Below are 27,351 nucleotides of genomic sequence, written 5' to 3'. Positions count from 1 at the left end.
CTGTAAATAAAACAACCAGTTACTATTTTCTTGGTTTCTGGTTATAATCATTGCAGTAATGATGAAAATAACAGGAAAGAACGGACAAGTATGTTATCAAGTATTCAGTGAAGATTTATATTTGTGACAATAAGCCACTCAGGTCAAGTTTAACCTGTTTCCAGTCTCACAATGATATGATGCTGTCATTGAGTTCATAAAGAGAAATCATTACACCCACATGTGACACCCCAATCCTCCATAGCTGTTCTCTCCTTCCCTCCTGTCTCTTAATGCAAATATGAGGGTCTTCCTGCTATCCACAGACCTGTAGGACATGCTGGGAGGGCATGATCTCCAGTGAAAAGAAAAAATGTCTGCAGCTCTGCTGATAACTGCATTAGTGAGAAGTGATGACCAGCAAGTGACAGGTAATAAAATTTTCACAGCAGTGTGTGGTTATAAAAGCAGAAATTTCTATATGTCTACTAAAAATGTTCCTGCTATCAAAGACTGTTGATATTAATGACTTGTCATTTATTCGACTCCCATAGTGAAAAGTGACATTGGCCTGATCTGAGAAAAAAGTTTCTATTTCAACTCATCATTAAGGTGCTTCCATTTGTTTGACTCTTCATGTGCTGCTGCTCCACCCAACCACAACCCATCCCAGTGTGTCAGCAGCAGCGTCAACACTAGCTGTCAGTCAGCTCCTACAGAGCAGATCGCTGCAACTGTATTTAAACTTTTTCTTCTTAGTATTGGCTATTAAGAGCTTCATTCACACTACATGGTGTGGAAGAGCCAGTTATAGCCTGCTCATTGCACGTGTCAGTCATCAGCAGAGTGATCAAGGTGCTGTTGTGAATTAGTTTCATGCACCAGTGAAGCCAGACCCTGCCTGTTTCTGTCTGTTTCATTAATACCTTTTTTTAGCTTCTCCATGTGGCCTCCTGCCCAAGTGTACATAGGGCTGTTCTTTTGGGGAACTACTGAGAGTTAGTCCCTTTGAGGGACTCTTGGATGGCCACAGCCTGCTTATACAAATGAATGAATTTTCTACATTGTTGCTTTTGTTTGTTTCTTTGTCATAATGGTGTAGATTATGGGACTAACTAGAAACTGGTGCAACTGGTGCTGTCTCAATGCGGGCTTTTTATTCCTTATTTTAAAGCTGAGCATTTGCTTTTCCCAACTATTTGCAGTAAAATTGCAGAAATAAACTACAGTGCCCCATCAAGCTTGAAGCTGTAATACTATCTTGTGCACTTTTTAAAGAAAATGTTGGCCTTTGCTAAATCAATACCTTCAATGCCGTTCCAATGAGTCTATACGCTGGGAAACCTTTAAAGGTCTTGTTTTTATTGCATTATGTTCCTCAGGTTTCTGAATTAAAGACAGAGCTTCTCAGACTTTCAGAAAGCTTTTACTGATTACTGGTGGCATTTCCTCAGGCAGCTACAGACACATTTGGGAATATCCTACATTAAAACATGAATGCTTTCACGCGTTCATGGGAGCTGTATAGGCTATTTTATATGAAATTCATCCTTCTGTATACAATATTATTGTCCTTAAATAGTAATGTATACACAGAAAGCTTCTTTAGTATAGTACACAGGGTCTAAAGTTCTAGAAGAAGCATGGTGGACATAGGTATAAGTGTGAGATACCTTTAATCTTTGGATTTTGTACATGTAGTGAGAGCAGTGAATGGAGCTGATGCTGTTAGGGTAACCGAGTTTAAGAGGAAAAGCTATGTCAAGCAAACCTAAAATCTCACACTTATTCAAGGTGTTTCTTTAATTAGTTTGGTTTGACAGGGAAAGAAAGGATGAGTTCTGACAGGTGTGAAAAGAACATGTGTCTGTGTGTGTGTGTGTGGGGGGGGGGGGGGGGGGGGGGGGTGTTGGCTGAGACAATGGGAAAGGAATTGTTCTTACACTTTTGTCTTGGTTTTGCTATTTACGTTTTCTGTCCAGTTCTCTCCAACATCTGCACGTTCTATAATTTCCCTTATGTGCATTAAGTCTGGGACTTTGGGAACAGACGTCTTCCTTGCCGTCCATAGTAAATTTAGGAAATGACAGTGTTTTTTTACTGAACCTACCCCTATTATTTAGTGAGGGAAGCTGATAAAAAGTCTCCACGAGGTTGGTACAGATGACATATTGTTGGATGTAGAGTCAAATGCGGTCATATTTCTTTTCTTTCCAGTTGCCAGTGTTGCTTTTTGTCAGTAAGCTAAGCTTGGATTAAACTGTCTTTGACTGGGCTCCAGAATTCACATCATTTGCAAGGCTTGTTATTGCCCGCAGACCTGCTCTGATTTAAGGTCAGAATTTGTAAGTCAAATGTAGTCTCAGATCGCGTCAGTCCAAATGAGCCTCATGATGCATCTCCACACAGTGATTGGCCCAAGAATCATCTAAATTTATGCAGTGCGACAGGTTCCAGAGCACTCTGGCAGGAACCTCTCTTCCTTGATCCAACTTTTTACTCTTGCACTTGGAAATTAATGACTATTTTTTTCTTTTCCTCTTGAGTCAGAAGGAACATATACTCTGTAAGGAATTTAAAACCCCCCCACCAATGCTGCTATTTTTCCCTCTATAAGAATAAATCAAAGTTGAGCCTACTTTGTTGCACTTAATAAAAGTCAGAAAAAGACATTCTGTGAGAGAGAGAATGTGGATTTCTGACTTTGTATGCTGATGGTTCCTCCTGCATGTCTTCAAGGCCGGCGCCCAATCTAGGTCAAGCATCTCAGTGCTTCCCTGACTGAGCTGTGTTTGGGTGGATGTGTCTGCATGCTCCATGCATTCAGTGCTCCAGGCTAATACAGCAAATGCCAAAAAAGACATTTGTTTTACCCTTTTTCTGTAAGAGAAAGTCATTCAATATTAATTTTCCCTATAAAGGACTCATGCGAAATTGTTACTTGGAACAATAGAGTAACACGCATCAGCGTAACACAACAAGTCACAATCGAGATATGGATTTTAAAAAATCAATGTCCCCGTCTCCTCTGACGAGGGTTTGAAGTGAGCAACACAGCCTCAAAGTCTCAGATCATGCGTTTGTGTGACCAGCCTGCTGATCACTGGCCAGACATGGTTCCATTCTGAGTTGGTGCTCAGCTAACATTTAAAGGTTATTTGAGTTTCTGATTTTAGGACATATATGTTGCAAATACATAATGTGACAAAGTGATAAGGTGTAATAGGAATACTGTGATCTACACAGGCACTGTAACAGTGTAATTCCACCTGGGTTTTGATGTTATAACTTTATAGATTGGTGTTAAATTCTATAAATATTTGCAAACCTAATATCGACTGTCAGTATTTAAAGGATTATGCATGGAAGATGACCCAAAACATCAATATAATTCAACAACAGGTACAGGGAATGTCTTCATCCCTAGACGCCTGCGTACGAGTGTGCGTGTGTGTTCCTGTTCTCATATTTGCCCCACCTCACACTGCCCCAAACTATACACTATTCATGGTTTAAATTTAGACGTAACATTAAGGTAAATTGGGGCTATCAATCAGTCGACACTCTTTGTACCGGTAGTCACAATTGATCGACTTGGGAAATTGGGTGTGGAAAACATAATTATTGTTGTTCCACCAATCATGCTTCACCCCATTTCAAGAATTTGAGTGTTATTACAAAGATAATTAATATTTGTGTTCTACAGTAAGAGCAGCCGATTAATGAGATAAAAGACGGACAAGTCTAATTTAAATGCGCCTCTTCAAATAAAACACTGGCAGTTGCTCAAAGTCTGTTTTTCCTCTGTAATGCTGTTTTACATCCTTTCTAAATTGTTGATGGAAAGTTTTAATGCTTAACCAGGCATTAATTGGATTTGCATGTGATCTAATTTTGAGTTCCAACAAAGTTTTTGTGTGTATGAAGATCGATTGTCTGGCAGCAGGTTTCTAGTTGTATAGCTGCATTGTTTAAAAAAGCCACATAGTGGACATGTTTATCTTTTAAAAGGTGCTGAAAACTTTTGGGTCTTGACAAGCACACTAATATTACAGTGCCACCATGTTGGCACAATGCCAGTCCCAACATGCCCCCCATCCCCATTCACTGGAGAATACCCTTGAGAAATGATGAAAAACAGCCTAAGACCAAGCATTTTGGGGAGGCGATGGACGTATCGTTCCCCCTCTACCAATATCCACGAAGTGGACATTGTGTGTTCCTTTTGATGCACACAAATAGCACCAAGATTCTGATCGAGCAGCTGCTGTCACCTGCTGGAGAACACCTTTTTCTTCAGTCCATTGTCATGTTTTATGGTTGTGGGATCCAGGGCGTATAAATCATATCACATCAGTCTGAGCTTGCTCACTGACAGCACCTGCGTTGCATGTGCTGACCAATCATCTTTGTCGATATGTTGTTGGGACAGAGTCTACAATGGAACGAAGTCAAAAATAATTGCAGTACATTTTTCATAGATAAAGCAAAAATAACACTCCTCCGAATCAATGACCACTGATATACTGTCCACACTTCCTTGATTCAGCCTCGAAATTCATAATATCCTGAGGGGGCCATGAATGTGAAGCACATAGTGTTTGTGTGTGTACTATACTAAGTGTGCTTAAACCTGTTGGAGTTTTCACAGTAATAGGATGCTTGTGCATTTATAGAAAGAGGAAGAAGTTAAAGTATCAGTTTGTGGGAAACAAGATCCAAACCAGCACAGCAAGAAACTGTTGCCAAGGAGCCTCAGAATAAATTATTGAAGAAGTACAACTTTGCAAAGTTCATTCTGCTCTGATGGTCTAGGGCTCCGGTTCAGTGCCGGAGGGATGTGCTGTTAAAAAAAGAATAAATAAACCAAATCAAATCAAATGCACAGGATCGACATGGTTCAAGAAAATCTCTGCATCGTCCAACTTGACCAAAGAAAATGGGACTGTCGGCCCCCGCTGGGGTACCAGAGAAGATTGTCTAGGTAACAACATATTAATTAATATAATTATAACATATAATTAATCATTTTAGCGTATTTTAGGACAGGCTACAATCACCAGGGATGTTGATCCCTTATCAACACAGTCACTGCATCCATCCATAAGGGTTCATCTTGAAAAGCCATCTGTAAACTTGGTATATCCAGAACTCTGCTGCCCGCCTCCTCACCCAGCACCGCTCCCGTGAGGGGATTCTGTCCGAACTATCACTGGCTACCCCCTTTTAAGATGCCTCCAGTTCAAAGTTGCTCATTTGACCTCCAAATTCCAAATCTCCAGCCATCAGAACCAACCCTGGGGTGACACAACCATCTCCACCTCTGTCCCCACCCTCTGGAACTCATCCACCCAAACATCGATGCACCTTTCCAGCCTTTACTGTTCAATATATTTATTCTCTTTAATGTTGTCATGTAAGACTTTTTCACTAAAGTAAAGTTTCATTGAGTCAGGAGTGCTGTATGAATAAGATGGATTCTTACTGTGGTTATCTTGAAGGTGAATACGAAAAATTCAGAGAAGCATTCTAAAACATAGAGCTCCATTGATAATAAAAGCTGGGTTTTCATTTTTTCCCCCCTGTACATTCGTGTTGACAGTCGTGATGCCGGTGCCAGAGCAGCCTGTGGAGCAGGAGAAGGGGGCCATGGTTGCCCCGGTGATGCCAGCCTCCAACGGAGACAGATCTGAGACAGAGACCACCTCCTCTATCCTGGCCTCCGTCAAAGAGCAGGTAGGAATGTTTTCACGCCTGTGGCATGCGTCGGGGGCGGGGCTAAAAACTCTTTATGAGGCAGGAAAAAGGTGGTTGGCTGTTTCCTGCCGTCAGTATTGCTTGTGAATAATAATAAGTGTGATTTACACAAGATGACTTTCACTATGTCTCACTGTAAGTGTTAAAGTATAAAACACTCCACCTCCCGAACAAACACGACCCTCGGTGCACAATGGAAAGACATCTGGCCCACTTGTGTTGGTCTTTATCCTTGGAACTTATTCCTTTGTGTCACGAATGCTCTTTCATTTGGATTTAGCTCATCAGGGAGCACACTCCACCACAGACTTATCATTTTCTCCATCTGCACTGACTCCGGATTTCTTTCTATTTTCATATCAGATAATATTCCATTTCTCTCCCCAAGCGAAGGACATGTGATGATATAATTTGGGGTTTTTTCCCTTTTTGTGATGGGCATTCATTGTTGTGTGTTCTCCTTAATTGGCAGAACTGCTACATTACTAAAACCACTGAAGCCTGAAGCATAAAGTCAGATCTGAGATCAGATGTAAACTAGCATCCTGGTCTTTCTCATTGAGGGAACAATTGTACTGTACTGGCTTTTACATTCTCGTATCGTTCTTAGGTTTATTAGGTTAAATTCATTTACATTCCTGGTTATCAGAAGCTCTGCGTTTTGTAAAGAAACAAGGTGCCTGCAACTCCTAGCACTAACATGACACACACAGACACACATGCGCACTTACATCTTTGTGACAACCCAATGAACCCTGATCCATCCATCCATCCATCCATCCATCCATCCATCCATCCATCCATCCATCCATCCATCCATCCATCCATCCATCCATCCATCCATCCATCCATCCTACTGCTTTTTTTTAAACTAAGGCCTGATGATTCTCATGACAATAATACTTAATAAAGCTATTCAATAAAAAATCAGACTACTATTTTGAGGTTATTTCCATTTCCATGAATGCGTTTTTAACTCCACGTCACTATTAATGCCTGGGAAGCATTAAAGCTTTCAACATTGTGGATGAATATTTTTACACTTGTTAACGATCCCAGTTTGTTAAATTTCCCGACAACTTTTGTCTTTTTTTTTAGGGTGGTTGCTGAAAAAATCCTGTGAAGGAAGAGTGTCGCGGCACCCCCCAATCATTCTGCTCACACCCAAACAGCTCCTGTTTTTGGGTTGTCTCCTTGAAATATTGTGTGGTTGAGGCGATATGTTGAGCAGTTTAAATACTAAAGATAAATATACACAGAAGGGATGGGGGGGTACAGAGAGGTTGTATACTGTATATATAACCAGCCATTTTAGTGCTACATAAATAATTCTAAGTCTAAAACTAAACATTGTCTTGTTGTCAGTAATTTCTATCAGAGAAGCAGATATTTGTTATTCAGTGATCCCTCTGCATCAGGCTCTAGCAGTTCTCCCCGTCCCATCGATGTTTATCCTGTTTCAAGCATCAAGGATCTCCTTTAGAACACAGAGTGAAATGCATCTTCTATAAGTGCGATTTAGCCTCTCAGCTCCTTCAGCTGAAACTTCAGCGCACTCGGGGGCTGGCCTACACTTATCTGTGAGTGCTCCTTTTCTTGAAGCTCCACTAGGATTTCGCTTATAAACTGAGCACATTTCAGACCTTCAGAGGCTCTTCTGCACCAGAGGAGTTGCTTTTAAATTGATCTTGTAGGTGTGTCTGATTTACACCCAGTTTAGCTGTTTAGCTGCCCGGATGAGTCTGTCAGTCTGTCTGTCTGCCCGCCTGTCCGTTCGTCTTTCTATTTGTCTGTCCAACCAACTGGCCTCCATCTATATAAATAGCATGTTTAGCTAGCTGCTCTTTAGAAGGGGTTGGACACTGGTGGTGTATTCACACCGTGTCATTGTGACTTGTAACAAGCTTTAACTTACTGCCTCTGCTTTATAACACAACATATTTGTCAAATTACATTAGACTTATTAAACTGTTCATGTCTGATTAACCCAGAAGTGTTGCCAGTTTTCAGCTGCCAGTTTTTTACATACACTGAACATCTCATCTCATCTCGTCTCATCTTCTTAACTGCTTAATCCCTTTTGGTGTCACAGGTTGGGTGCAAAATGGGCGAAAGCTGGTCCACCCCTGGATGAGTCGCCAGTTCATTGCTAAAGTATTATTCAGCTAAATGATACTAAAACAATCAAGGTACACATAGCTGAGCTCAGATTCTGGATTTTTATCACTAAGCTGTGTGAATCTACAGCTGCCACGGCCTGCATGTCTGTGGAGAGAGCTGAGTTAGGTGGTGTGCATGTGTGTAAGGTATGGATGAGCAGGCTGTAATGTGAGTGGGATGTCTGGTCAGGAGGAGGTCAGCAATCATTTAGAGCTGCCAGTAAACACACTCTGCAGACAAATAGTGGCCTTTTTCATACAAACAATAAACCTTCCTGTTGTTCATTCACAGGTTGTTATTGAACAGTTTGCATATCATTGCCTTGTACCTGTGGCTCGTGCGATGGCAGAAAAATGAATGTAATGTAATGCAATCTAATTATGCAGCCTTCTAAACAGTAGCTTTACTCATAAAAGGACGTTGCAAACATTTAAATATATGCATAAAGTCCCCAAACGCCACCAAGGTGACTCGTGATATTTCTGCAAGCTTGACTGTGTCATTTCACTCAGATCTGTGAGCATCTGTGGGGCCTCACCCTGGCTATGGCTGGAGAAGAATTATTACTTGGCCTGGAGGCAGACAGCATTTTTGGCGCTGTTGCTCTATACGTGTGTGTGTGTGAGTTTGTCTGCTCGAGGTGGTGCAATGTTCCATTTAGTCAACATCACCCGGCGTGCGCCCCCACTGTACTGTCACCATCATCGTAACTGGCAGCTGGCAGGATACATGTGGCTGCAGCTGCCGTGCTTTGGGCCAAAGACAGAAGCAAATGAGATGAGATGTAACAGGAAGAGCTCGCAGTGCAACGACAACACTCACGTATGTGCAACCATGAAGGATTCCCGAATAAATTTAAACAGAAAAGAGGTGAGAATAGAAAGAGCAAGTAAGCCTGTGTTTCAAATATCACATCAGATACACGCACCCCTCCCAGACTACTGCCGATCCAGATATTTGAAGGTCAATAAATGAAAGTGGAACCACGGAATAGTGCTGTTTGTGCAACATCTGTGCCGGGAATAAATTACTCAGTGCTAACTGTCTTGCGCACCGAAAAGCAAACTTCTTACTTCTTATGAAGTCCATTGTACAGTTTTCAGTCTTGGGTACTACGCTCTCTAACACGCCGCTTCATTCATCTGGATATTTATTTGCATTTGAATGCAAATGTCCAATTTGTTCAGAGTGAATTTCTCACGTAGCTACACAAAGCCAAACACACCAGGTTAAAAATATGTCTCAAAATAAAGAACGCCTTTTCCCTGCCATAAATCATGTATTTGAATGCTGCTAACAATTGCTCCACGCTAAAGACAAAGTGCTCCTGCTTTCCACTAATCTACTGGGTGTATTGTTACACCCCAGCCACACCCATGGTTGACTGAGCAGTTTCAAGCCTTTTCAACAACGCGCCTGTTCAGCATCATTTTTAATCAAAAAGGATCCATATTGATTTTGCCACTGTCTCCACAGATGTAGCAGGGTGCCAGATCCATTGACCTAGCTTTCTTCAAACACTCTTTTAGCTGATCTTCTGTAATGAACCTTAGTCCATCCAGAGCAACTAGAGACACCTAAAAACTGGGTCAGAAGTCCACAGTTTGACATTGTTTCCCTTAATGGTGCACCAAGAATCCAGACTCCATATTAATGTGGTCGTTTGTTACTTGTCCACCGTTTCCTCTTATTCCCAATCGCTTATGAACAATGCAAAATCCGGTTGGACCAGGAAGAACGATGACATGATTAGACAGGAAGTTTAATGAGCCGTGAAATCAATATGTACAATCCCTCCTCACCTGGGGCATGCTGGGTAATGGAGTGTCAGGAGTGCTTTGGAGCAGTTTTAATCACATGGATCTTGGATTATCCACTCATAAACAGGCCCGTTGCTGCCAAAACAACACAGTCCCCAAGAGACTGTTTGTGTTTCTGTGATGATTTTTCTTCTCATAATGGAAACTACATGGGCCCACCTACATCAGCCCTTTTTGCTGTACTGTGTGACGTCCGTATGAATGGGACTGTGAGACCACATTCACTGACGTTCAGTTCCGCTAGCCTTTACCACAGAAGTGGAGCCCACTTGTGATGTGTGTATGAATTCCAGTAACTAGTCTGCTCCCTGCATGCTAATGTTTCCTGAACCTTAAATCTGGCTTGGGGTTGTAATTGCTTGCATGCTGATGAACCCGTTAGCAATATGTTGAATGCTAATTTGCAATTGCCAAAGGGCTAATATGCACCATGAATGTTAATACTATATTGAATAGTAATACAGGTGAAAGTGACAACAGTTTATGGATAGCCCTTGGAACCAGTGCTGGTGTTATTGCAATTTGATGCTCTAGCTTGTCAGGCAATAGAAAGGAAATTGTGTTATTTTGTGCAGCCTCAGCAACTCAGCAGACTGTCAAGACTGTATGTGTCCAACAGTCTTCTTCTGCCTGTTTGTGCTTTGAGCTTCTGTTGCTCAAGAACGATAACCTGGTGTAGTGTTGATTCTATCTTTAAACAAAGTATAACAATTAAAAGATTTTAAACTGAGGCATTAGCAGGGATTGGCCTGGGTTGATGTGGTAATATTTCCTCAACATGGTGACAAATGGTACAGTGGCACATTGGTTGATGTCCTAGTTATGACGGTAAATACTTTAGTGTTTAGTTCTCCGCAATGTGAAGTCTTACATTCTAAACAATGGAATTGTTTTCTTTCAATTTGTTTTATTTAGTTGCAACAGTACTTTTGAACCCCCCAGCTATGTGGTATGCACATAAAGTATCACGCCAGTCTTGACCAACTGCTTCTCCAGTAAAAACAGACACTTCATGCAAGAATGGGAGCAAAAGAGAGACAAGTTCTGCAGAGGATTTTTTTTTTTTGTTGCAGAGATATTGAACAAGCAAAGTTCTAATAAAAGCTCTTTGTGGAGTTCTTTTTAAGACCTCTTCATTTATTGACATTCACTAATATGTGAGGTCAAAAAATTCAGAAAAAATTGGCACTTTTCCCTCTCATCTCTCATCACCTGAAGTTTTAATGAAATGATTCAATAGAATTTTTACCCTTTTGGAACATGGATTTATGCAGAACCTTGAGTAGTTCTAGTGCACCTGGACAAAATATGTATCATTAAAAGGTGGATTTTTTTCAGTAAAGTGCAGCACTCAGTGCTTGGTCAGGGCTCCTCAGTACTGCAGCAGTGCGGTGCGCCATGGAGCTGCTCAGTCCGTGGTTGCTCTGATAGCAGCCCTCAGCTCTTCTGAAGCAGAAAGTCCTCTAAAGGTCTCCTGGTAGATGCCGCGCTAAGCGCTATCCTGATAAAACCCAGAGCACCAACAGCAGCAGATGACATGGCTCCCCAAACCATAGCTGCAGACTCTGAGACCTTGGGTCCCAAATGAAATTCAAAAACAAAATAAATAAATAAATAATTATTTGGATCACTGAGCAAGAGTCCAGCCCTTTTTTGCTATCACCCCACTGACGTCCTCTGATTCAGGATTAGCTGAGCATAAGGAATAAAACGTGCCCTTGTCTTGGAAACGTCTGGTGGCTCTTGCAGCTCTGACTCCTCTGGAATCTCCGCCGTATTCTTGCTTTGTTTCACGATCCTCTCAAGGGTGTGCTTGTCACTGTCGTTCTTTCCATTTACCTTCCCTGCGTGTGCTTGGATACAGTCCTCAGAACGGATCCGCTAGCTTCCTTAGCAACGACCTTTTATCCTCCCCCTGCAGAGTGACCTCTGGTCAACTGTCTGTTCAGCAGTCTTCCCGTGATTACCGGTATGTTGCCCAGACTGAGAGACCATTTAAAGGCTCACAAACCCTTTGAATGAAACTTTTGAATTAATTACCCAATTACCCAAGACTCTCTAATATTCAACCTCTTCATGCTGAATTTTGGGTTTTCAGTAGCTGTACGCTATAATCATCAATATTAAAGGAAATAAAAACTACACACCTCAGTCTCTGTGTAATTAATATTAGTTTCACTTTTTTACTTAATTGCTAAAATAAAACAACTTTTTTGATGATATTGTAATTGATTTAGATGCAAGAGTAGTTGGTTGGAGATTCGTTCATAATAAGAGGTCAGTTAAATGAATAAATGTGGTGACAGAACAAAAAAAATATAAATATCATTTCATTTTCTACATTTTGTATCCTGCCCTGTCACGTTTGACCTTAGAGACTTGATCTGATCTGATGAGAAAACATGAGCTTCAGCTTTACTCCTGTTTTAGAGGAAATAGGCCATTCATTCTTCTTGAGCCGTTATCGATCCGAAAATGAGAAAATGGAAAGATTAGTCTGTGATGGAAAGAGCCATTAAAGAGCTGGGGAAGCCGAGAGCTCAGCCGATGGCTGAGTATTTATCAGTCCAAAGACACTTTTGAATGTCGGCTTTCCAGGGAATCTATGCCGAGAGTGTTCCCAGCAGTTTTTTTTTCTACTTTAAAGACTTGTACGGGACAAACAAGTGCTAATTAGCTGAGGATAGGTGTCAAAGCTATGGAGATCAAAATGAAGTAATTATATTTGGCAAAACAAACACATAGAGAGGGGAAATGACAAATAAATAGTATTGCTGAATTCATCCACAGGGATTGTTTTATGGTTAGTTAGGTTAATTAAGGCTAGTTAGCAGTTATTGTACTTCTGTCCTCTTTGTTATGGGAACATGTCTTGAGTCTCTTTTGACTTGCTTTGATTGGTAGTGTCAGGTGGATGTTATTAAAGGAATAACTGACCGGAAATAATTGGAACTATAATGTAAATATAATATAATGTATCGTTATTAGAGCTGATTTCTTTTTTCACCAGTGGGTTAGTAGGAACACGACTCAGAAACCAGATCAGGAACCTTCTGAAGGACCAGATCAGGAACACACTCATAAGGTTCAAGAATCAAGATTCAAGATTTTATTTATTATATTACTTTATTTGTCCCACAACGAGGAAATCTATGGCACAACAGCAGCAAAAACACACAGAGAAAAATACAGTCAGTAATGCAAGGATAGAAAAAGAAAAATAAGTATTTATAATAAATATATAATACAAAAATTTTAAACAAGAATATAAATATATAAAAAATATATAATAATCCAAGATAAATAGATAAAATCAGATTAAATTAGTTATTTTCATATTTTTGGATGATTTAATTGAAATATCCTGTACATATAGTTAAATTTTCAAAAATTACGATGACATTCATGGACTTTAAATGCATAAATAACTGTTTAACCTATGAATACCTCTTATATTCTATAGCATTATATCAAAGAACGCATGGCCTTGCAGCTGCAGCGCTCAACAAGGATCAGACTCGTCTGCAGTTGTCTGCTCACACCAGTGTTGATCCATAGAGGGTTCAGAAATCTCTGGCTAATCAAGAACGGCTCTGTCATTGCAGTTCTTGTGGGAATAAAGCGGATCATTCCAGGGCTCCTGCTTCCCCCATTTCTCTCTGTTCTTTTGTCATTGTGCTGTTTTCTCTTCATTCTTCCTTCGTTTCCTCGTTGCTCCGTCTCACATCACCCCAGCATTCTCTGCTGTGTTTCGCTCTCTCGCTAACTTCTGTCTGTAACGAATAAATGAGCTTTTGGTGGTGTGAATGCATCACACCCCTTTACCCTTCTCAGCCACTTTTACCCACAGTGCTTTGCAGCGGTTGAAGATGTGCATCTAACCATCTCTAATGAGCTCAGTCGTGTTTGATACTGTCAAATGTGTTGTTGTTTATGGGGGTAATGATTTGTGGTCGCCATAGAAACACTATTTCATGTGCACACTGTTCCATCGCTGGCGTCTGGACCAGCGGTGCAGAGGAAACTTAATATGATTGGATTTAATTTAACTTTTTGAAGAAACTAGCTGCCGTGTGTCCAATGGTCCTTTTAGTAAATAGTCATTTCTACCAGTTCTGATGGTCTAATCATGGTGGAATAGAAGTCCTCCGGAGAAAATCTAATGAAAAATCTCACACAAGATTCTGCCTTTTCAACATGTTTGTCTCTCTTCTCGGGCGTGGGGGTACGACCTTAGATAATAATAATAATCAGGGTTTTTTTAGGCTATCACATACCGTCCTCAAATGGAGAGGACTCATCTGTTGTGGACAGTGTGAAAATCTAATATATACTGTATTGCCAAATCTAATGACATTAATTTCAGAGCTTTTGTTGCTCTTAGCTGAATTCGTATTATTTCCATGCTGTCAAATGTATAACATCATATCAAGTTGACCTAAATCTGCAGATATTTACTGTCAGACTTTTTAAAATTTATTTTCTCTAAACGTTGCCCCTTTTAACCTCTTCTTCCCTTGTTCTTGTATTTCTGTCTCACTTCAGACTGCGTATTGTTTGATTCCCATCTATCCTCTTGGCTGCTATGGGTATTTGCTGCCTCTCTGTCTTTTGAAGCTAAACTTTATCTCTTTGCATTCTCTCCCATCACTGTTCTTCTGTCAAACATTTATATGGTAGAAAGGTGCTTGAGTGGATTGCCAGTGACTTGTCGATCTCTTGTCATTTTTATTGCTTTTTCCTCTTGACTTAACCTCATTTTCGCTGCAGATTTGCACATCTCTGTACTGTGAAATGAGTTTTTGTGAGATCTGCTTGTGTGTGATTCTGTAATCTCAATAGACTCTGTATTCTCGACCATCCTCCTCCTCCCTCTGATCCGGTCTCAGCTCTTTTAAGTACCGTACTTCCTGCTTGGACTCCTTTTCTCCATTTTCCACCATTCTTTTCCCACCTTCCTCTGCTGCTGTGCACATTTGAGCTGGTCCTTTTCAGACCACCTTCATCATGATTTTGGGCATAAAGACTAATACTATCTTCTTCTCCATGGAAAATCATTTCTCCACCTTTTGGAGCTCTTGATTACAACCTGTCCACATGTTTAATATTCTGAAAGGTGAGCATTCACCTTCCACCAAGTTGCGTTGGCTGTCCTGAATGGAAAGCTGGGGGAACAGATTTGTCGGTGCTTCATAAAACATTAAAAACTCAGCCTACAGATCACTTGAAGCACATCCAGGGAAGTCAGAGTGAGTGGGACGGAGATGAAGACTGTCCTGTAACATCGAGGAGGGGAAAAGCAAAAATGTATTCATGTCCTTGTGAGGGAGACGCTGACATAAGACTGTAGTTATCGCTGTAAAGGAGCTACGGGATCAAAGACATTAGCCTCTTTTGTTGCTCTGGGCTGAGACATTCATAATGCATTTGTTCACGACCAGTACAAACACAATTTAATATAATGCTAAAGATATCTTGCACATTGGGAACAAAGCTCCACTTTCTGGCCGTCCATTTGTCTGGCAAAAACCTTCTGTTCTCATTATAAAAGTCTTTATAAAACCAAGAGCTGCTTTTTTAAGTTGGTTCTCTTTGTCTATGGGATGCTCTTCCAACATTGTTGCATCTGAATCAGTCGACTTTAAATGAAATAAAAATAACAAACTACAACTTAGAGAGGCTTTCAGTATAACTAGGCGTTCTTGTCCTGCTTAAGGCTTTTATTATGAAATTTATTCTTACACTTTTTTCTGTTTTATCTCATTTGTACTATATTTTAATATGATGTATTGTAATTTAATCCATAAAAAGTGCTCCAAAGATAAGGTTTACGTACTTACTCACTCGTAATCGTAATAATCACAACTGAGAGAAAAAGCCCCGCCTCTTGCTTGTGATGGATGCTGGTCACCGGTGATGCACATAAACACATTCCATCTGTGTTTTCACCCTTGGCCAAGGCAGGTTAAACAGTGAAGCTACATCATCAATATCGAAATGAACTTTCTTGTAAAGTGATCATTTAACTGATGATGACTTATGTAAATTAAGTTTCGTAAAAATACACTTTGATCGTACAGTTAGTCTTATCGTTCACCCTTTGGTTGGCTAATATGAATTTCAGCTGAATTTTTTGGTGAAACAGCCAGTTAGGCACAGTGATGATATTGGAGCAACAGAGGTATCACCATCTTCCGCCTATGCACACATGCAGATGCAGAGCAGACTTAATATAACCGGGTGCAACCGCGGTAGCTGCGTTACCAACTTGAAAACATCCTCTTAATTCTAAAAGGACTTGAGATCTTCTTTCTGTGAGGATGTGAGGATGGCTGAGCTCTTACTGCTGCTTCCTCCTCCTCACTTTTGCTCTCGTACATCTGTCTTTTCTTTCTCTGTTCTCAGAATATCTCTATTCTGATTACTTTATAGCACAAAGAGAGATTTGGGATAAAGACATCAATGAAGGGTAAATAAGAAACAGCTGTGATCAGAACAGGAAATAAAGGAATGGATAGGGCAGAAATGTTGTCATAATGTTTTTGAATAAGAGAGTAGGGGCAGTGTGCACGTATTTCCAAGTAGATTGAAGAAAGGGAAGAGAGAGAGAAGAAAGAGAGAAAGATATTCAAAAAGAGACAGTTGGAGGTGAGGTTTGCCTCCTGGGCCTGGCATGACAAAAATAAGACAACAGACTGTCTAATGTGCTACCACAGATACATTTCTTTATATCAACATAACATCATAACTTCTTTCTTTAAGATGCTTTGAGGAAAATTATTATTCAATCCTGCATTAATTTTGAACATTAAGACCCGTAAATACTCATATATGTCATAATGAATCATGATTATATGATAGTTCGCAGCTACATGTGTCTTGAAGCAGACTCCCCTGTGGCCGTGACGTGAGCGCTAAAACAAGCGTGCATGTGTTTATTTGTCTCCATCGGCCGATCAAAGGAGACACCTTCTCGCATTAGACAAGGGGCAGATAAGTCTGGTTGTTCCTGAGTGCTGATACTTGGCAGAGGGTGTGAGTAAAGGTGCATATTTGGGAGGAAATCTTAAAGGTGAATATTTGATAGTGATATTTGTTTTGATCTGTGTTGGCAGTGTTGTATTTTTCAATTGAAATTCATTGTGTAAGAATGGAAAAGAAGAAGAACGTATTTAATCACCGCCCCCACCATCTCCCCAACGAACACGCGCTCTGAAGCACCTGCCGACAGACCTCATTCATGCACCTGGGCTCTCGTCCAAGACAGACACTGACTGTCTAGAAGGTTCACTCCTTTGTTTACACTTGGATTATCCTCAGCATCTCAACACGAACGGACGTTTGGAGGCTGGAGCTCAGCTTCTGCACCTGCACATTTCAGTTGGAAGATAATTTACCAGGAGGAAATATAGAACGAGGAGCATCATCCTAAAAAATGATAGAAAACAGTCATGATCGGTGCATTCAGGCGATGCTTATAGAGAATTAGTCCCCAAAAAAGTCAGAATGAAACTGTGGATGAGTATAAAGGAGTGTGGGCTCGTCTCCTACCCTGATTCTCTTCTCTTATTCACTTTGTCAGTTAGAGAACAGATGCTAAAAGCTAAAGTACTCTCCATCCACCCCTCCATTTGATAAGAGAGGCCCTGAAAGGCTGCCCTTTGCAACCCCAACACCACAGAACACCAATGTGCAGCGATGATGTGAAAAAGAGAGGGTGGGGTTAACTTTAGTCATATCAAACAAAACAATAATGACTTTATTCAGGTACCACAAACTTTAAACCTGACCCTCAAATTAAAGTAGATTATGCGTTTTACTGTGCCATTTTTTCACAAAGCAACAAATGGCCTAATTTTGAACTGTGAAAGACTGTGAAATTGTAAAATCACTGCAATTAATGTTGAAAAGACAAGAATCAGAATATAAGCAGAAATCCAACGTTGTTTTGCAGCAAATTATTGCGGGTCGCCAGTTGTAAATTCATTGTGGTGTCTCATTAAGCCAGAATGATGGCTCATGCCTACTGCATATTTAAATCAAATCAAATCAAATCAAATTAATCTTTATTTATATAGCGTCTTTTACAATCAAAATTGTTTCATGGCACTTTCCAGAATCCCAGGGCCTAACCCCAGACAAGCAACAGTGGCAAGGAAACTCTCCCCTTTAACAGGAAGAAACCTTGAGCAGGACCAGGCTCATGTAGGGGGGCCCTCCTGCTGATGGCCGACTGGGTAGAGAGAGAGGAGAGGGGGGAGGACAGGTAGAGGATAGAATAGGTAGGAGAGGAGAGGAGAGGAGAGGAGAGGAGAGGAGAGGAGAGGAGAGGAGAGGAGAGGAGAGGAGAGGAGAGGAGAGGAGGGGAGGGGAGAGGAGAGGAGAGGACGGTGCACGGTTGCTTTTCCTTGTGTTAGCCTGATGATTTGTATTGACTGTAGGCTTTAAAGTAGCAGCACACACTTTATAGATATGTTACTTTCATCAGGTTTTAATTTTGAGAGGATTTATAAGATGATGAATCTTTCCCTCAGAGACTCTCTGTTGGAAGAAATTAGATTGGAAGCGGACTTCCAAAGACCCGCACTATATGAAGGGGTTTTGTTGTGTACAGCCCTGCAGGAGGTTGGAAAGAGTAGAGCTGTTTGAAATGTCCCAGCAGGTTTGGACAGCTTTGATCAATAACGCCATAATCATAACAGAACAAGACAGACAAGTAGTCGGTTACGCATGTCATCAGATCAGCGTTTGTTCTGACACTGAAAAGAAAACTCCCCTCCCTTGTCTCACCTGCTGGATCTTCTCGTGTGACAGCAAAGACAACTGAATAATCACCGTTTTGATCAGCGCATTTGTATATTTATGGGTGTGTTTGCAAAGAGGAAGTGCTCGGCCGACCGTAGGGGAGGGATCTGATGCTGCATTGTGCCTTGTCTTTTTTAATTTGTTGTTGCTGTGGTTGGTGAAAAGGACATATTTGTTGTTCTGTATTCACTTTTCCTTTTCAGCTGTTTCTATGTGCCATTTCTCAGTGATAAAAACCTAAAAGTGATGCGATGCTACACATCAAAGACACAACCGTGAGACATCAACCCCCCTGTGATTACTGATAGAGCTGCACCGTGGGTGACTTCCTCTATGAACAACCCTCTCAGTGGGGGGACATCTTTACACAAAGACAGCACAAACACACAGTAAATTACAGCCCATACACATATATTCCATACACCTAAACAAAACTGAATAAAAATCAAGAATTGTGCTCAGTCAGCTTTATCAGGCTCACTCCCTTGCAGTCTCTATAATCTCTTGATATGCTGCATCTCCTGTACTGGGCTGTCTCTCCTCCCCACTGCTCACTTGCCTTCCCCCCATTCTAGCTTTCTTTTCCCCAACAGTCCCTCTTTGCCTTCAGCTCTCTCGGAGGGGGGCTCAGAGCCGTGTTTCTGCCTAATGATGCTTTGCTGAGGGGAAAGAATTTTGACAGTTGACATTGTCTTCTTGCTCTTTCTTATTCATGCACACACGGCAGAGACGGGTGAAACCTGACCAAGGATGCTGCAGTTTGTTTGTTGAAATGTTTAGATTGATTAGACTACAAATACCCTTATCAGCTGGGTTCTATTACAAAGGGCCCTCATACTTTTACAGTATGATCATAGAGGATTTGGTCACTCTTTGCGTCCATCACATTCGCCACGACAATGTTTTTAACCGGCTCCGTGAAGGAAAAACAACACTTTGGGTGTTGGGTGTCATATTTCCAGGTGTTTTCTACCTTTACTAATCACTAGCAGTTTATTCAGGCCAGCCAGAAAAATCCCCAATTTGCATCTCTTCTTTGATAAAGTTTCTACAAATCCTACTGCATTTACATGCATATCACGACTTGCAATGTTTTTAGGGAGATTTATGTGTTGGTGTATATTTATTTACATGTTTACCATATTTCCTTTTCACTGAATGCCACTGAACTCCAACCTTTTTGTTTTGATTTCTCTCTGGCTCTCATCCTCTGCCTGCTTCCTTTCTCGCTCTAATGAAACAACATACTGTAGATACAGTGTTCTTTCCCCACTCAGCGACCGTCTCTCTGTAGCCAATTAGTGGTGGAGTCGCCAGCTCTCTGTTTGCCTTCAGAGATTACAACTGTTTGTGTACACAAGACATAAATGAGCCGATCCGCTCAAAGGGCAGAAACATAGCCAGTAGAAAGCAGCAGAGTCTATAAAGAGAGTGTATTAACAGGTCTATACACACTGCAATTTTGTTAACTTTAGTGTTACATTTAGGATGAGACCAGATTGCTAATGTGCAAAAGTTTCGGTAGAGTGTGTCAAAACTCTTCTGAAGGCACAGTGATGCATTTATGGACTCCCTTTCCACAGAAAGAGAAGACACTAGATGGGGTGGGGAGTTGCAAGTTCAAGCACGGGACAGTATGCACGAGGTTTACTATGAAGTTGGGATGGTACCAGGAACATCTGGACTGATTCTGGTTTAAAAGGCATCACTGGGATACATCCAAAAGTGGCTGATAGCAACAAAGCCAAGAAACTGGGAGACTTCAAGTTTCAGACTGGAAACAAGCTGCAAGGTCACCAGCCATCATTTGCTGTCATAACCTGCGTCACCAAGGTCCCGGTTCTGTGCTCTTTTTGAAGTATGCATCACAAAAACTCGGATGAAAATGTCAACATTTGAAAGGAAGAAATGAAAACGCATTTGTCAGGTTTTGATGTGGAGAACTTAGATAGCAGCTGTTGCCGATGGTCCCATTTCATGTCCATCATTTTCTACCATTTCTTCATCTTTCTCTTTTTCCTTTGAGACTATTATTTATTGCAACAGGCTTCAAGATTTTGACAGGATCCCTATTTGACATTGCCCAACATCGGTCATATTCCTTTTTTTTTCTCACTATCAGTTTAGAAAATATTGTCGTCCTTGATACTTTGCCCAAAAGACCTCCGTACCTGCATTTTAAAGGCTAAGTGAAAGATCATCGGCACAGCTGAGTCATAAAATGCATGACTGTCGCATTTTTGTCAAAACACTGAAGTTATAGCTGCCAAATGAAAGGCAGCACTTGACATTTGACTGTAAATGATTCATTGTTTTATCTGCCTGTGGAGTTTGAAGGATCTGCACCATCGCGTCACTCCTTTGTTTCTGTCGTACGCGTGCATCGCACTAGCATCTGTGTTTTAATGCCCATTTCTGCATCTTCCGATTGACTTCACGTCGAAGAGACCGTACCAAATTCCTCTTTGTGGGAATGGCAAAAGCTTTACTTTAACATTGTGAATGAACTCCAGTTTTGGCGGAGAAGCTTGTTAAGCCGTTTTCCTACTCTGCCCAAGGGCCCGTCTGTGATTTTATCATAGTCATGCTTGTCGTTAGAGTTTAGGTTTAGTGACTGTCAGACGCACAGAGCCACACGTAGCTGCTCTTGCTATGTTTGTGTGCAGACACACTGAGACAAATTAAAGAGCTGTGTCTCTTTGTTGCACACCTGTGGTCTTTGTGAACACGTGTGGGATCTATCAAAACAGGGTTTGTGATTGTAAACAGACAAATGACCCCTGGGGCCTCTCTGGAATCTCTTGTCATATCATGTGGGGCTGGAGGTCAATGTAGAAGGACACGGTTGAAGGAAAAGTGTGTCCTTTTTTTAATCAACTGCTTTTGCAACGGTTCGCAAACTCAAAATACTGTTTTTATTTTCACACAAAATACCAAAATATCATATTTTTGTTAACACCCTATCGCTGCGTCTCGCAGCTGCGCAGTACATCCACCGTCCTCGAGTGTATCAGTGGCTACACTGCTCACAAACCAGCAAGTATTAACATCTTTACACATTTACATGTCATCCATTGATTTTTGTCTTAAGTTTTTGTCTTAAGTTTTTCCAATTAATTGACCTAATTAACAAGAAAAAGTTAGAATTTCACTCAAAATGACAAAATAAATGTATATATTTAGCAGTGAGCACAGAATAGGTATCAAGACTTAACAACATGCTTCGTGGCTGTTTGAGGTGGGGATTGTGTGCACGTGCATGAAGAGCCCATGGCATTTCAGTGGTGACATTTTCAATCTGCCATTGTGCCTGAGTCACATCCATACTTAGTGAACACAGACGCGCTGTCATTTGTGTTGGGGCTAATGCTGCCCTGCGCTCACAAACACACGTGCACATACATGTATTGTGCGGCTTGTCAAATGCCAACAGCTCTTTGAAAGATAATCCTAATTTCCTACTGTCAACGCAGCCATAATCTTACAATCTGTGTGTGCCCATTACCCATTGGTAAAATACAGGTTGTCATTTAATTGTTGGGTATTTAATGAAATAATGGGGCAAATTACTGGGTTTTGATGCACATAAAGCAGATGACTCACTCTGACTAATTAGACATTGTCCTACTTTTGAACAATGCAATGAAAGGTCTGCAAATATTTGCAGCACTGCTCACGACCAGAAATAAAGAGAAAAAAATGGCGCATTCAATTACAGGCGCAGGCCCATCATTTCCAGGAGCTTTTGTTGCTGTAGCACAGCTGCAATCAAATGAGGTGTGTTATGTGCTGGTGTGAAAATCACTGGTACGATCCAAAGTGTGCCATGCTCAAGAGCTTTTAGACAACATTCAGAAAGATGCACACGTGTTCTTAATAAGATCAGGCCGCTTTTGTCTGTAATCACAGGGTTAAATGCAAGAACTTCACCAACAAGCTCAATCACTCAATCAAGTACACAAAACGGAGCACACACCGGCGCTCAGCAGCACAAGAGATGGAACAAGATCACAATAACAGGTTGCAATTTTACTGGGACCTTTTTAATTAGACGCTTCTCTTCAGCAACTTCCTTTTGTATCTTTGGATTTTATAATAGCTCCATAAATAATTTGAGTTGTTTACCGACTTTTTTTTGATGAGATGAGAAAAAAATCCATCCATGAGCATCAAAGCTGGACAACATGGCTGCTCGGAAAATAAAGCAGAGCTGCTGAGAAGATGAGGCTGCAGCAGACCTGGGTCACACAGATGGTTTTAGTCTGGGTTCTGGACATACATCCATCCATCCATCCATCCATCCATCCATCCATCCATCCATCCATCCATCCATCCATCCATCCATCCATCCATCCATCCATCCATCCCAGGAAGTTAGGACAAGTTCCTGGTCCAATGCTTGACACACACTATTCAATCACATGTATGGCATTTTAGTCTATAATTTATTTACTGTGCATGTTTTTTTTTTACCTTGAAACCCCACCCCCCTTTTTAGAGAAGGGGGGTGGAGTGGGGGATGGGGGTGGGGGGGGTGAAATCGGAGACTATGAGTTGATGTCATTTCATCCAGCGCACCCCTAAATAATTTAATGAGGGAGAAATGTGAGTGTGTCAGAGTGTAACTGTGTTTGTGTGTTGAATATTTATAACGCATATAAAAGGTTTACAGCCCAGCTGTTGGCAGTCATGCTTCTGAGGGAGCTGCTGCAAAATTGTCAAAGAATCCAAACTGATCCACCCTCTCCTCACACACCATCTATCACGTTGTGGTGTTTGGATAAATGCTTTTGTGATTTCCAGGCAAACTTATGGCCTCATGAATGGCTCATTTTTTCTCTAGTGAAGTGGCTCTTCGACTCGTCTGTCTTTGAAGCTCCTTTCATTCGCCTCTCTTTACCGGCACCACAGATATTTTAATCCCGGGCTCATATTTTTCAAACAAATCAGAATCACTCGGAGGAGTCGTGTTGAAGGTTTGAGCAGAACTAAAAATACCTTCACTGCTCCAGAACATTAGGCAGGATGTTTTACACATGGTTGGAAATAATAATGTCATTTTAGCATATACACACACACACACACACATACACACACATATATATATATAATTCAAGTCATCTGAAACCACGTAAATCACTTGACATCACAAGCTGGCTAGAACATTCATACATTGGTGTCACTGATGACCACATTTTTGAAATCACATGACCACAACATTTTTGAAATCACCAAATCTTTACACAAGCCTGTTCAAGGACACACAGAAATGTTCACAGAATCAGTCCCATTCATTCACCAATTGCTGCAGTTTCTCATAAACGTTCTCACCATCCACTCTTTAATCCAGCATGGTTTAGCGAGCTGCAGTCTGGAGCCAGATGTGTTGGGGTGAACTGATAACTGCTTGAGGATGCACAACACTAAAAATAGAAAAGCAGACCTAATTAATAAATAAATAAATACCATTCTTATGAACAAAATTATTCATTTATAACAATAGAAGTGTTTGTTGTATTAATAGAGCTAATATTGGTTGTTGCAACGGATGTAAGAACATTATTATTGCAACTTTCATGGGTGGTTTGTGTTTACAATTTGTGGCTCCTTTAAACACAGCTGTGGGTTATCGTTGCAACAGATACGGCGCGTTACTGCCACGCGCGTAATCACCGAAAGGATGTGGTTCCCTCAGGTACAGCTGCTACTATGAGTTAGCTCGTGTTAGAAAGAGGCTGAAACTTAAACAGGCAGCTAAACACCACAGCAAAAGCAAACACATCTGTGGTGACCAACAACAATGAATCACCTACCATGGAATAAAAAGAATGTGTGGATGAGCGAGCTGATGCAAAGTGACGCCGGCCCAAGCGGCCATGTTTCTTTGTCTGGTTTCACTGTTTTGCCAGTATGTATGTATGTATGTATGTATGTATGTATGTATGTATGTATGTATGTATGTATGTATGTATGTATGTATGTATGTATGTATGTATGTATGTATGTATGTATGTATGTATGTATGTATGTATGTATGTATGTATGTATGTATGTATGTATGTATGTATGTATGTATGTATGTATGTATGTATGTATGTATGTATGTATGTATGTATGTATGTATGTATGTATGTATGTATGTATGTATGTATGTATGTATGTATGTAGTATGTATGTATGTATGTATGTATGTATGTATGTATGTATGTATGTATGTATGTATGTATGTATGTATGTATGTATGTATGTATGTATGTATGTATGTATGTATGTATGTATGTATGTATGTATGTATGTATGTATGTATGTATGTATGTATGGTATGTATGTATGTATGTATGTATGTATGTATGTATGTATGTATGTATGTATGTATGTATGTATGTATGTATGTATGTATGTATGTATGTATGTATGATGTATGTATGTATGTATGTATGTATGTATGTATGTATGTATGTATGTATGTATGTATGTATGTATGTATGTATGTATGTATGTATGTATGTATGTATGTATGTATGTATGTATGTATGTATGTATGTATGTATGTATGTATGTATGTCTGTATGTCTGTCTGTCTGTCTGTCTGTCTGTCTGTCTGTCTGTCTGTCTGTCTGTCTGTCTGTCTGTCTGAGCTTATGCTTGAATTCCTCTTTTGTACTCTTAACACCGGACTCTGGTCTGGCAGAACTAGTATCCTAGCTCTATAGTACGCTATATAGTATATAGGTAGTAATGGAAAACTCTATGCTGAAGTATGATGTGCACTAACCCATATTTCAGAGATAAAACAGTGTCTGACACGTTCTACTCAGATGCAGGAGTGGACCGTGTGACCCCCTCCCATGTGACTTTCACCTACAGACACGTATCAGTTCTCTCTACTCTCCTTTACTTCCATTTATTTTCCCTGTCCTGCAGGTCTTCAGGCTCCCAATCTTTGACTTTGAACTCCCATTTAATTGACAGACAAGGGAAGAGATGACGGGGGCTGATGGGAAATCTCAGCTCAATTTGAGCGACGCCTATGCTTCAGTAACTTTAGAAGGAGGGAACAGGAAAGATCACCATGTTGTAGTGAACTTTAATATGCATGGGGGTCTCTAGAGGAGAGTGACCTTTTTTGCCAGCCATTCACACTCCCTCCATCCACTCCTTCATTTGACACCTCTTCACAAAAGCAGAGAGAAAGATTGAAAAAGGGAGTCTCCACTAAGAGGTCGTAACTCTATTTGATAGCATTTTGTCTCTTATCCAAACCCTGTTAATAGCTGCCCATAGGCCACTTTATAATGATTGGGACTTATCTCTGGACACACACAGACACTCAGCCAGTGTTCTTATGGTAGGGAGAGGAGAAACTTTAACAAAAGGACCCTTCTTTTGCTAAAATGGGTAAAATGACACCATTTTTCCACTCAATTAAAGCTGTGATGCATTTTACTGCCAAATATTTCTGTGTGTTGAAAACAGTTCTTCCGTATACAATGATTGCGCTAAACTGGCTTTAAGTATTAATCATTAGAATAAGTGATTACAGGATCATTGGAGGTTGAAAATGTAAAAGAATAAACAAAATACAATAATATAACAAACCTCTACTGTCATTAATGCATGAACAAAGTTGAGCTTTTTTCTGCCTCCATCATTATGGGTTATCTTATATTAGCACCATCACAGTTTGGAAATATGCTTAAATAAAAGGAAAAGTGCAATATATTTTTTTCCGTTGTCCAAAGTGTCACAGCTATGTCGAAGGGCCCTGGCTCCACATGCAGGAGGAACCTGAATGAAGCGGGTGGCTGGGGCTACACAGTTGCCATAGAGACTTTTGTGTTGGACTGCGGGTCGTTTTCCGTATCATTTCTGAGTAGGAGGCAGTGACATGCGTGACGCACATGCACTGCATAGTGGAATGGCAGGACACACCTGATGAGACTCATCTCTTCAGCTTTGGGCCTGTTAAACTGTGATATTTCAGTCAAGGTAAAAGAAACAGTTTTACATTCAAAATCACATTTCTATAAGTGAAATTAATGGAGCATATTTGCATCTTGATGTTCTGGCATAACTTGTATTTTAAAAGATTCCTGTTGCTGCCAACTGGGTTCCAAATCAACTGGTGAGATAATAAAAGGAAGAGGAGCCTTTTATCATTGGGTTATGCACATAAAAGAAAAGAAAATAAACATTTTCCTGCACTGGATTCACATCTGTTTGTGCATTCAAACAGTCCTCAGTTATCTAGAAAACATACCACTGAGGGATTATACACATCGATTAGCATAATGCTACTTTAAATGCGTGGATTAGCATTTTCATAGCATGAGAATTTAAAACAGTTCCAGCTGTGAAACGGTGGCAAAGATGTTCAGTGGGGGAAGCAGAAAAAGCTTTGAAGTGACTTGTCACCTTGTTTTGGAAATTATAAGGGTAGCGCTACCTCCTTTTTGACTTTAGCAAGTAAGTTTATGTCAGGTATGGAGTCCACTTTGTGCTGGCGTGAATCTATACATTGAAGACAAGATGGAGGTTCAATGCTGCTGTGAGGTCTGTTTGCATCAAGGAAATACACTAAAAACACTAGTGATGTTCAATTAATACCACCTCGATCAGCCATTTGTAAAGAAAACCAAAAATATTTTTGTCAAAACTGGATGGATTAGTTATTAAGATGCAGTTTAGGAAGCAGCTACTGTGGGAAACACTCATGTTTGGGTGCAACTGCAGCAACTGTAGCTGTCTATTGTTCCTTTTTCTTATGTTTCTCACGATGGATCTTAACTATTGCCACACTCCACCATCCAGTCCACAGCCATCTAGAGGT

The 27,351-nt window shown here is 40.6% G+C and overlaps 1 protein-coding gene across 4 annotated transcripts in view; it reads left to right on the top strand.

The window, feature by feature from the left end:
- The window catches only part of ctnnd2a (catenin (cadherin-associated protein), delta 2a), a 143,008-nt gene that overhangs the window by 16,357 nt on the left and 99,300 nt on the right, over nucleotides 1–27,351 (top strand). For all 4 annotated transcript variants that reach the window (XM_029842434.1, XM_029842435.1, XM_029842433.1 and 1 more), the window contains exon 2: nucleotides 5,582–5,715. In XM_029842434.1, the coding sequence (XP_029698294.1) occupies nucleotides 5,587–5,715 (129 nt within the window). In that variant the 5' untranslated portion in view covers nucleotides 5,582–5,586. The remainder of the gene's footprint in view (nucleotides 1–5,581; nucleotides 5,716–27,351) is intronic.

The sequence above is a fragment of the Takifugu rubripes genome, chromosome 10, assembly GCF_901000725.2.
Source record: "Takifugu rubripes chromosome 10, fTakRub1.2, whole genome shotgun sequence".
Classification (NCBI taxonomy): domain Eukaryota; kingdom Metazoa; phylum Chordata; class Actinopteri; order Tetraodontiformes; family Tetraodontidae; genus Takifugu; species Takifugu rubripes.
The sequence above is the reverse complement of the archived record's forward strand: the minus strand, read 5'-3'. Positions and strand labels throughout refer to the sequence as shown.